The sequence below is a fragment of the Netta rufina genome (genome assembly GCF_964035555.1).
Source record: "Netta rufina genome assembly, chromosome: 4".
Classification (NCBI taxonomy): Eukaryota; Metazoa; Chordata; class Aves; order Anseriformes; family Anatidae; genus Netta; species Netta rufina.
This window is the reverse complement of record NC_140127.1, coordinates 50,993,111-51,005,875: the sequence shown is the minus strand read 5'-3', so window position 1 is coordinate 51,005,875 and position 12,765 is coordinate 50,993,111. Positions and strand designations below refer to the sequence as shown.

General features: G+C 35.1%; 1 protein-coding gene across 1 annotated transcript in view; it reads right to left on the bottom strand.

Moving 5' to 3' along the window:
• Positions 1–12,765, bottom strand: part of GABRG1 (gamma-aminobutyric acid type A receptor subunit gamma1) — a gene marked incomplete at both ends in the record, with an annotated part of 58,982 nt that overhangs the window by 24,809 nt on the left and 21,408 nt on the right. Inside the window, 2 exons of the mRNA XM_084285620.1 lie at positions 2,843–2,910; positions 10,759–10,907. Coding sequence (XP_084141746.1) covers positions 2,843–2,910; positions 10,759–10,907 — 217 coding nt within the window. The remainder of the gene's footprint in view (positions 1–2,842; positions 2,911–10,758; positions 10,908–12,765) is intronic.

Genomic DNA, 12,765 nt, shown 5'->3' with positions numbered 1-12,765 from the left:
TTCAAAAATCTAGTATTAGAAGCCTAAATACTTCATTGATCTGGACACTTGTTAAAAATGTTTACTCAGGCTGCAGATGCCTAGAGAGACCACATGCTGTAGGAAGACATTATTTATGCATGGGGTGTCTATACCATCTAGAAATGTATGTAGATCTTTGTTAAATTAAATACTGAAAGCCAAAATGCAAGCCTTCAAAAACAAGTTCTGATGAATGTCATACATATGCTTAAAGCCTCACTTTTATGAAAGTGAAAGAGTCTATCAGATAGCAAGAGGAAAATAGACTGAATTATAAACATAAATCAGTTTCCTCTCATAATGAGTGTCCTTTGAAGCTTTCAGAGGAACATACTCCCCTGATATGCTGTTTCAACATCGTTTCAAAAAAAAAAACTTTCTACATCATGCCATGTTGTTTCCTAACTAAATAGTTAAAGGACATCATTTGCCAGAGTGAATTAACATATTTGGCAAATGAGTAATTCGATGGGGAATCACAGATATGTGTTCTCACATAAAGTGATAAAATGAAGGATTAAGGACAACCCTTGTAATGGAAGCAATTTTTGGAATATTGGTTAACTAGCACAAACAATATTAACTCCAGGGAAAAGTGCTTCCCTAATGAAAGAGCTCACATAACAATTGCTTACAGGGTCAAATCCATAATTATTTTTTGCTGAGAATGTTGTTTCCTAGATTAAAGACATCTTAGTTGGAAGCCTTAATAAAAACTATTTGCATATATATGGTTTTATTTATTTTCACAAACATTTATTTTTCTAGTGATATTAGATGTTCATATGATCCAGGTTCCTGGAGTCCAAGCACAGAGAAAGCAATTGCTATTTTATGAAGACCATAGTGCCCTTAGATTATAATTTGAATTGCTAAGTAGTTCTTTGCTCATTTTTTTAAAACATAGAATAGTTTTCAAAGTTCTGTGTTTTAAAGACATTTTTACCTTATTAGCCTCTGGTGAGCAGCTTCATTGTTATTTCTTTTTTAAATCAGGTTAGGGGGATAAATGTTGATATACATTATAACCAGTAGGATCCTACTTTATAATGAAGTAATATGCTTTTTCAATTTGATATCCTTGCCTTAGATTAAAGTCAGTATGACTGCATTTTGTTAGCACTATGTCAAAAGCAGCATTGCCCAACTGTAGCAGATATGGGTAGACGTCTAACCAAGTGGCATGATATAGTCCTATGGCTGATCCTATAATCACTGCAGGTGTAACACATGGTAGGGATAAGAGGATGGCAAGAGTTGGTTCTTTATAACTGGCAAACTGGAGCTGTAAATATTTCCCCTTTTTGGTCCTCATGTATGCAACCTACTGGTCACTGGCTGAAAGACCTCATTACTAATAAAGGAAACCTTGGTTACTAGTAAAGGAAACATTTACAATTTGCTATGTTCTCATTAGCAGTAAGTGCCTGTCCCCATATTTTGCTCCCGCTGTGAGTTCCTTCAGAAGATGTGAAGAGGAGAAGCAGAGGAGAAAGACTACATTTGGAAAAGGGATGAAACCACAAAAAGCACTTATATTGGGCATGAAAATGTGAAAAAAATCCCCTACCACATTGCTTGTGCTCTTTCAATCAGTTATTTACATACAGCCCTCACCTGAAACATTGAATTCCCTGCCACAGCCCAAGTGATGACAACCCTAAACTTGGTAGACTGTTACACTTTAATGTATGTCATTTGCCATAGATCTGCATCATCTGTTTTTGGCATCTTTATCCTTAGTATCTAAGTACCACTGCCCTTTCTAGCTTCACACCAATGAAAGTCAACATTCCCCGTTCCCAAGCATGATGACATACAAGCAAATCACTAAATCTTTAACAGTCTTCTGGAATAACTGCTTTCACCAAGTGCTCAGAAATTGCCTGCCCTGGCATATCCCAGCATACTAGAACTAAACAAAATGCCCTTCTGTATGCAAATGCAAAACTGTGAGCAGTCCTGTAGGGAGGTAGAAAAGGAAAAAGACAGGAGGACAATGAGCTCAAACTCACCCAAGTGCCAGTCTCAGTCTTAGTACTTCAGATCCTGAGCTACTGACAGGAGCCACTGCCAGTGCTGGGTGGCACTGCCCAGGAAAAGTCTTGTACAGAAGCCTCTCTAAATCCTCTAGCATCACCATTTCAGACAGAAATGACAGAAAATCTAAGTAATTTGAGAAAAGGCCACAGACTGAACTTCCTCGTAAGTGCTGTTATTTCAGTATTTGTACCAATAGATGAGATCTGACCTCAACATATCTCTCCTGAAACTAAGGTGCGTTGCATTGCTTTAACTTCTGAAGAAACCAGCTATGTGCACACACATTGAGGAAGACCCATAAGACTAAATAAGACATAGAAGAAGGAAGACAATAGAGTTTATTTTTTTTTTCTTTCCATGAATTATCAAAATAAATAACTCATTACACTGAAAACGGTTTTACTCACAAATGCTGGGTAAATTGTTATTTTTCCTAGTCTTAAGAATATCTCCAGGAAATATTTTATACTGGGCCAGAGGTAGACCAAGTATAAACAAACGTAGTGAAATTGTTCAACATGTACCAAAATAAACACTTGATGCAATGTCTTCTGTATTTTTAGAAAACACATTTTTAAAAATAAGTTTATTGAAATAATTAAAACAATTTGGAATACATAGTCTAAACAAGTTTCTGCAATAGGCACAATTATATCTAACAGCACAAGAACACACAGTAAGACATAAAGAAGCTTATTTGAATAAGCTTATAATTATTTCATAATATTAATCTACAACATCTTTCAGATACTACTTTCTGTCAATATTCAAAACTTACCATATTGATTGGGTCAACTGGGCCAATGCTGTTAACATAGACATCTGTCTCAATTACCGTAGTTCTCACTAAACAAAATAGTAACAATAGTAATTACATATTTAATTAATTCTTTACACTGTTAATATATTTCAATGTATGTATTAAAACAACAATTTTTACAACATTTATTAAACAACATTTATTAAACTCAGAAAAAGTAAATCTTGTTTTGTTCATTCCGTGAAGAATCATATAAGATTTGACTCCCTTATTCCATGTGAATTAAGTTAGAATTATCAAGATGATTTTTTTTAATTCTTAATACAACCACCATCTGTCATGTTAACAGGTACAAGATAGATATAAAAAAGTATAAAAGGTAAGGAGGGTGTAGGGGGATAACATTCTTCCAACATTAAAAATTAATCATAAACAGAAACAAATGTTTAGAAAAAAATGATAGTAGAGCAAACCATAAGGTCTTGGAGCAGGTGTGTTTATCAACTACAAGAAATCAATATACAGCACCTCTGTCAATTCCTACTGAAGATGTCTGACAAAAATAAAATAACTTATTACATATTTCTTCAATTCATGCAATAATAGAACACCAAAGGATTATTAATATCCTTTCATGAACTTGATCAATATACTGCTCCGCACACCAAATTGAAAGTTCATTAAGAGAAAGTCATTTAAAAGTTAAACATTTTCAAACTTATTTTTCTAAGAAAACCAGTAAAGCTACTCTCACTGGGCTGACAATATTAACTGTTTTAGAAATATATTCTCGTATTGTATTTACAGAAAGACAAAAACTCTAAGCAACTTCCAAAGAAAGTCATGTCTGATGTACCTGTCATTGATAAATCAGTTCTAAACTCATAACTGTTTTTTGGGGGAAAGGTACAAATGGTCAGGGTGTGGTGCAGGAGAGAATTGCATTTAAACAACATCAATTCACCAGGCATTTTTTCCAGCTTGTACTGGAGAGTGAATGACAAAGAGTATGGACACCAGATATATGTCCTAGTCCCTTAATTACAAAGTTCTGCTGCTCTTTCTCCCATGATCTGACACATTAAAGTGAAGCACCTCTGCTCATTTGTAGATGGAAAAGGAGGAAGGTACAGGAAAAACGTACTTTGATTTCATAGAAGAGGGGTGCTACGTCATCAGATTTGATTTCTTTATACTGCAAACAATCAGAGATCTCCTAAGTGCTCTATAACAAATGTAAAACCTTAATTAATACAGGATTTTTCAAACCTAAAACTAAAAAAAATCTAAAAATCAAAAATTCGGACAGGCACACAGAAAGAAAAAGGGCATCCCTCCTGTCAGCTATGACAACAGGCAAGATACATTTCCTAAATATCCAAAGATACCTTTTCCCTGCCAGTCTCACTTGGCAGGAAATTCTCCCTGATCCCAAATCTGACTACCCATTGCCCTGAACCTGAGACCAAGACACCCTAGTCAGGCTGCACAAAGAATTTTCTGTATGACCACAGAGCACTAAATCCTTTGATCATCCTGCTGTCCCGAGCGTGATTCACAGAATGTTTAAATGGACCCTTGGAAACTAGTATACACAGATGGAAATATCAGAGGAAGAAAAAATAATAGTAAATAAATAAATAAATTTGTGTGTATATATACACATGTTGCCTCTGTAATGTTACATGTATTTTTACACACGCCACGTCTCATAAATACATATGTACTCCCTTTGATTTTGAAAGCCTGTTTAACTATATAACAAACCCCTCATTTTAACTACTGCCAGACTAGAACATAAGGAGCTGGATCAAAGCATATCTTGCTTCATTGGTCAAGAAATGCTGGATCCTGTCCTTTTTGCCCTGTAATTGTAGGAAATATTTAATTCTTCCTATTAATAGGAAATTTTGCTTTATTCTGAAGTTCAGTTCTTTAATTCCAACTTTGGCAATTCCTAGCCATATGTCAAACCTCTTCTTCACACACAAACATCTACACACAAGGATTAAAGTCACCTCAGACTTCCGTAACCTGAGCAGTTCATGCCACATACTGCAAATGCTAGTCATGGATAATCTGTTCAGCTTTAACTTCTAAACTTGTTCTATTGTTTCCAGACCCATCTTGAGATGTGGACACCAAGAGTGGAATTTTTTTGTAATGGTGTTATCGGTGCTGCATGAATACTTCCAGTTTTCTACTCATAGTGTCTCTTTTCAAAGGGGACTTACTCTTCTGGGTGATGCATACCTAAGAACTCATACTACACAAAATAACCAAGTTTTCCCTAAATCATTGCTCTTCGGTGCAGATCTCACCTTGAATTATAACCCACAGGCTTTTTTTTTTGTTCTTTTTTCTTTATTTTAACAATTATCTTTTGTTTGTGTCTATGAATTTACTGAAGGACGGAATTATTCTGCACATACAGTCTCCAACAATCTGTGTATCATTTGCCTACTTAAAAAAAAAAAATAAATTTGCTGAAATCTTTCAAAATAGCACTACTCTTGATCAAGACTTTCCTGTGAGACAGCCCTACCTCTGATATTCCCTTATTAATAACTGAATTTTGAGATCTGTCAGTAAGCCAGTTTTTAATGTGGGTTGTGTCAATTTTATGAAATTCCAGCTTGCAGAAAGCAGTACTTGATCTGCCACAAGGGTTCTCTTGTAATGTGCCACAGGGTTCAGTTGCCTTTTCCATACTGCTCTGAGTAAGATTATTAGACCTATTAAGAGCCAGTGAAGAGTCTGAAAATCTGCCTCTGTTGAAGTTATTTTAATTGACTCAAACGAAGAAGAAGAAATATATCTGATGCAATAACATTAAAAGGGGCTGTTTTTTTCTTAGTTCTTCTGTATAGAACAGATCCCAGTGTTTCTGTGAATTAGAAGAAAGAATTCATTCTACTCATGTTCATAAACTAGAACTGATATGAGCCCACTAAAATGACAAAAGCTGGAGGAAAATACATTATTTATACTAATTTAACATCCATATAATTACTTTGTTCAACTGCTCTCCACAAAGAGCTAACTGTGAAACATGGTTTGGGAAGATATTTCTACAGTGAACACTTCTTATTTTATTTACAAAATTTAGTAACAGCCTTGAAAACATTATGAGTAGGAAGAAAGCTGTTTAACACATCCTGAGTGAAGTGCAAAACAGTATTATAGACTTACAGAAACTTCTAAAGAGTGAAAAGAGATTCCAAAGAGTGAAAAGAGAGCACAAAAGAGGTTAGAGTAAAGCAAGAATGCAAGAGGACAGTAGACTGCATATTAAACAGGGAGAGCAAAGAACACCAAGAAGCAGCTGCCCACAAGAGAGAATTCATCAGGTCTCAAATTAGCTGTAGCATGCAAGAGACAGAGGGAACCCATTCGCTAAGCCTTATCTGGAGAGATGCACTCACACTTCCTGATTTCCTGCTTTTCTACCTTTTCTTTACTAGACTAAATTTCTGTTATTTAGAAAGTTTGACTGGCACTGAGCATCATTTGACACAAGCATGTAGCTAAGGACAGGTTTGTCCCAGGAAAGAAATAAGTGACTTGTGCTTAAAATTCAAGAATGAGAAAGAATTTCCCAGCAAGCAACAAGACATGGAAAGAAGTCTTTCTTTTGCAGATATGAACCAGTGCTTCACTAGCAAGGGATGATGCTGGATAATCCCCAGGAATATTCTGAACTCAAGTTTGGGTTCAAAAATCTGTGTTCTGGAACACATTCGCTCTAGATTAGAAAAATCAAAGTGACAAAAATCTACTTTGATCATTGACAAATTACTTTAATAATTGTTCTTGCTGTTGAAAGTAACTGTGTTTCAGCCTGTATTTATCCAGGTCCAATTTTCAGCCTTTGATATTTGAAATCTCTCTGCTTTTTTTGTTGAAGATCTCTCTTTACCAGTTATTCTAGGTTTACAAACCTCTATCTCCTGACAGAAACTATTACAATTGTTTTAAAAATGTAGAATGTTGCCCTTTTTCTTGTTGAATATTCTTCCATTTAGTTTACTTCAGTCCTCACCATTACCCAATAGAATGTTAGTCCATCTAAATTCACTCCTGTTAATTCACTGTTTCCCTTATCAAAAAAATGTGCATTTTACAGTGAAGGCATAGCACTTATTTTTATTTATCACAATTTTTAATTTAAACAGAGACTTTTGCTAACTTCATCTAAGTTGGTTTTTTTTTTTTTTTTTGAGAGAAAATTTTCTGTAATTCTTTATTAATTGCATAAAGAAGCCTGAAGAATTTTCTCTTCTTGGTGCTAAAGCAGTTATTCAACAAAGAAATTAGGTGCATAAAGAAATAACAGGGGTCTTTAATTTGTAAAAATATTTAATATAGCAATAACAATTTTCACAACCTAATCTAAGAATATACTTATATGGCTATCTATATTAAAATTTGTCCTCAAGTGTTTACAGTGGGCTTCCAGCTCCATCTCTAAATAATTTTTTCAGTGAGTTTGATGAAAGCAGAGCCCTGTTCTTCACTCTTCTACCTTTATTATTATTTTGTTATTTATTATTAAATATAATTGATAATAATAATAATAATAATAATAATAATAATAATAATAATAATAATAAAAATCTTTAGCAAATACCTACCCCAACACTTTTATAATTTCCATCATTTTCCATGCAGTGCACCCAGAGTACTTTTAACATTTACTGCATACAGTCTCCTACACATTATTCTTGTACTTAATTTCCTTTATTTCTTGTAAAATATTCTTCATATCAGAATACATACTTCTCTACATTTTCCTGCTACTTTTTGTGCTTATTTAAGTTTATTACTTTCCTGCCTATAACAACCTTTTGTCGATACTACAATAAGAGCACCTACATGTTCAAGAGAATACCCTCATTATAGCCTTATCTTTTCAGAGTTAGTGTATCTGTCAGTCTCTTGAAAGCCCACATTTTGTCAATGTAACCCTTAAATCCCTGAATACATCTTTTCACCTTAGTGGACTGAGATGCAATTACTTGCCCATGCTCTGCTTACAGGACAATCACAACTACACAAAATTCTCTAGGTAGAAATTTCTCTATGCCCATGAGCTATCATCCTCATCATTCTTAAAAATATTTCAGTAATGACTTTTCTTAACTTGGTGATTGAAAACATTACATTAGAGATGTAATATGTCACTAATCAATATTTCTAATTGAACTTTCAGATTATCAGTTGTGTTTTACACAACACTGGGCATAAGACACAGCTAGAAAAGATATATATAAATTGATAAACCAATATTAATTATTTTAGTATCCATTAGTTGTGAAAGGTGAAATAATGAGCAGCCAGAATACTTGCCTTTTAGAAAGTTGAAAAATAATAAATAATTTGATCTAGGGCTGGAGCTAAAACAGTGTGGTTATAAGTAGCCAAAAGGTAAACATACAGGAGAATATTTTTTCATTAATACATCAACACTCCAAGATTGTATCTGTAATTATAGGAATTTATACTACAGATAAGAGATCCCAGGTGGTAACCGCTACTATTTCATACTGAGAAGAAGTACTTTAATAATATGTTTATGCTCCAAACATCTAAAAGTATGTTATATGTGAGTTAAAGACTAATATGTTTAATAAACATATTAAAGGTTAGCAATTTAGAAATCAGTACAACTCATGGATACTTGTGTGAGACACACCAAAAATGACAGAATGTGGTTTTCTGCTATTAAATATCAGTATTACCATTAACTTTTCAACTTTCATTTGGCTCTCCTTTATCATCTTCCTCTGAGTATTTAACAATGAAACCCCTTATCTCACTCTGAGATGCTGAAATTCTGTGTCAACATCGGGAAGAAAAAATTCTGCTATGCTATTTAAATTCAAAAATTGCAGGCCTCAAAACAAATAAAAAAAATAAAAAAATAAAAAGTGTTTTTAACTGAGCATTGTAATTCAATAGTAAAGATTTTATGCGGGAGATTATTACCTTGAAAGATAATTATAATTCCAGTCAATAACCTTGCTGTAAAAGTACTGACATACACTCTGAAGATGTGGAATCTGACACTAGATTTTATCCATATAATTGAAGCAGACTAAGATGAATGAACAATAGGCCGATTTTGTTTTTCTCTCTGATAAATCTCTGCTGCATCTCTCAAGCATCTGGACAGAATATGATGCCTGTATTTGAAGGTGGAAATTTCATCTTACATTCTGAACAATTTCTGCCCCATGGCAGAACTCTGCAATTTCTCCTCCATCCAGAATGATCAGCCTTAATACTTATTCCCCTAACAACAATGTGAATACCCCAGAATGTCTCCTGTTCTCATCACTGGCTAATGTTCACCAGCCTTTTAATATATGGGTAGACGTAAGTCCCAGATAGCAAAGGTCAAATTACTATAAAAGTGTATCATCAAGAAAGTAAAGAAGAAAAAGAAAGGGAGTGTTTATATGAGAGAAGGTAGAAGTTAGGAGGTGTTTTCTTTTGGAAACTAATATTTGAAATCCAGAAAGTTACACAGAGTTACTCACAGAAAGGCAGAGCTTTTGCTCTGCCAGGACCAGTGAATAACCAGTTGGATATGTCAGAATAATTTTCTCTTTCTCTATTTTCCCTTTCTTTATTACAAAATATTAAGGGGAGAGAAGAGAAACAGAATTCTGTTTTCTTTCATCTACACCCTCCATTTGAAGGATTTTCTGTGGAGATAGATTACTCCCTTATAATTCTCTTGCATCGAGCAGTCTGAAAGAACAGGAATGCTATACATCTGCCACACATTGAGAATTTAAAGAAAAATAAACTGGAAGAGTTTTTTGTTGTCTAAATCTTCACAGTAGTTCAATGAAATAAAGGTGAAGGGAAAGTCTTAAAGCAAACTTCATGAGATTCCCTGTTATGACAAACAGAAAAATTGCCATTCAGTGTCTTCAATGAAACAGTCAGCAACAAAATAGAACTAAGAAATTTAGGGGAAAAAAAAAGATTGTCAGAAACTTTTAAAAGGAAACAAACAGTCTGGGATTGCATCTCTCTGATCTCCTACATAAATGAAGTAAGTCTAGATTGTACAATTGTTTATTCTATAAGCAGCTTATAGACTTACATTAAATTTCTTTGACACCAAGTATTTAACACATAAGTCTGTCCTCCACCTCTCCATCCACAGTTCAGAAAACAGACCCAGAGAAATAAAATTATTTTTCTTAGCTTGATCCAGTATGCATGTGGCAGACAAGAGATGGTGAATTTTTCATGTATTCCATGTTTTCAACACAAATCCTATTAAATATTTATACTTAATAGTTATATCTGAATTGATATTTTGACTATTGAAAGACAAAATTGTTTTCCTACTAACTGCAAAGTTTAAAATACAGTAATGAAATCTTCCTTCCTATAATCTTCAAAAGTCCTAAACTGTCTTCATAGATTCTTACAAAGTTTTTCAAAATCTGAGCTAAGGAAAGACGAGTGGTGGATTGAGTTCAATCTCTTTAAAATACACATTTACAGTTCACTTTCTAAAGTAAGATTAAAATGTCTAGGAATAATACTTTAATAAACTCCTGCTGACTCTCTCTCTCTCTATTTAATTGTGGCTGGTTTATATATACAATTATTTTTGTAATATTATCTTGGAGTAACAAATCAAAATATAATTATCTTTTAATGGTTTATTGATCACTGTCCCAAGAAAACAATACTTTGCATAAGGAAAAAATTATAAATATAACACAAAAATTCTACTCATGCATGGTATATTATTTTTACCAGTTCTAGAAAACCACTGCATTTTACTGCTGTTATATTTAACTTTATTAAGCATAATAACACATTAAACACATTTGTGCCAACTTTAGCAAAATGCAGGTGATCTCCGGTTCACATCTTCTATTTACTGAATTATTTTAAGAGCTTACCTCCAATATCTGGCCGAAGCTTATTGTCATATCCTTGAAGTAAGGAGTCCAGTATGTGAGTCACATCCCCACCATGAATCTTTGGTGCTAGGACCCATGTTTTATTCACTGTTAGATCTTCGTCATCCTCATCATCTGCTTTATCGGCTCTAATGGTGATTGAATTTAAAAAAAAAAAAAAAGAAAAAAAAAAAAAAGGAGGAGAGAGAAGAAGAAGAAAAAAGTTTAGAAAGAAAGAAACAGTTAAACAAAATACACAAGGTGAAGAAGAAAATGGTAAAATACTGAATATAATTTAAAGTAATTTATAATGCGTTTTGGTGCCAACAGAAAGAGAAGTACCTTGTTTGAACCACCAACATTTTATTTTATAGCAGAGAAATTTTAAGCTAATAAATATGTCAAGAGAAACATTAACACATTACATACACAGAAAAACTCAAATCATGAGTAAAACTCATAAAAGTACCAGTAGGCATCCTCTGTCAACCTTTTCCTGTTTTAAAACGCAAAATGGAATTCCTATGTTTTTTTTTGCTGTACATACGCCATTTTCAATTCATGGTATTAATGTTTCTAGTAGATGTTTAGTCATCACAATAGGCACATATTGGTGTCAAAAGCATTAGCAGAATTTCCTTCTTAGTAGCCTCTTATTCTATCTATAACAATAAGACCTCAAATGCACTCACTCGACTCCATTCAAATTTTAAGAAAACAAACAAATATTGTGTCCATATGCTATGAAACATTCACAGTTAGAAGCTGCAGTCGTGTCAAAAATATATCTGCACGTATATGTGCTATAGTTAAAATTCTGTACCATTCCTTCCAGTTACGATTATCTGTTAGCCATCTATTTTATCAAGATGGAACAAATGCACAAGAAAAACACTTGTATATTCATACATCACCTATCTTTTAATTAGATAAGCAGCAATATATATTTTATTGCTAAGTCATTAGTAAAAAAATGGCAGTACATTGGCTATGTCTGCAGAGTCACTCAGATATCATCAAAAGGTCAAAGAGTGCCTGGAAGTAGTTTTCTTTCCATTTGGATCAAATGCATGTGGACTTAAGTATTCACAGAATCACACAGAATTTCTAGGTTGGAAGAGACCTCAAGGTCATCGAGTCCAACCTCTGACCTAACGCTAACAGCCCTCCACTAAACCATATCCCTAAGCTCTACATCTAAACGTCTTTTGAAGACTTCCAGGGATGGTGACTCCACCACTTCCCTGGGCAGCCTGTTCCAATGTCTAACAACCCTTTCAGTGAAGAAATTCTTCCTAACATCTAACCTAAAACTCCCCTGGCTCAACTTAAGCCCATTCCCCCTCGTCCTGTCACCAGGCACGTGGGAGAACAGGCCAACCCCCACCTCGCTACAGCCTCCCTTGAGGTACCTATAGAGAGCGATAAGGTCACCCCTGAGCCTCCTCTTCTCCAGGCTGAACAAGCCCAGCTCCCTCAGCCGCTCCTCGTAGGACTTGTTCTCCAGGCCCCTCACCAGCTTCGTCGCCCTTCTCTGCACCCGCTCAAGCACCTCGATGTCCTTCTTGTAGCGAGGGGCCCAAAACTGAACACAGTACTCGAGGTGCGGCCTCACCAGAGCTGAGTACAGGGGGACGATCACCTCCCTCGCCCTGCTGGTCACGCTGTTCCTGATACAAGCCAGGATGCCGTTGGCCTTCTTGGCCACCTGAGCACACTGCTGGCTCATATTCAGCTGACTATCCACCATCACTCCCAGGTCCTTCTCTGCCTGGCAGCTCTCCAACCATTCCTCTCCCAGTCTGTAGCTCTGCTTGGGGTTATTGCGCCCCAGGTGCAGGACCCGGCACTTGGCTTTGTTGAACTTCATGCAGTTGACCTCAGCCCATCGGTGCAGCCTATCCAGATCCTCCTGCAGAGCTTTCCTACCCTCGAGCAGATCGACACACGCACCTAACTTGGTGTCATCTGCGAACTTACTGAGGGTGCACTCGATGCCCTCGTCCA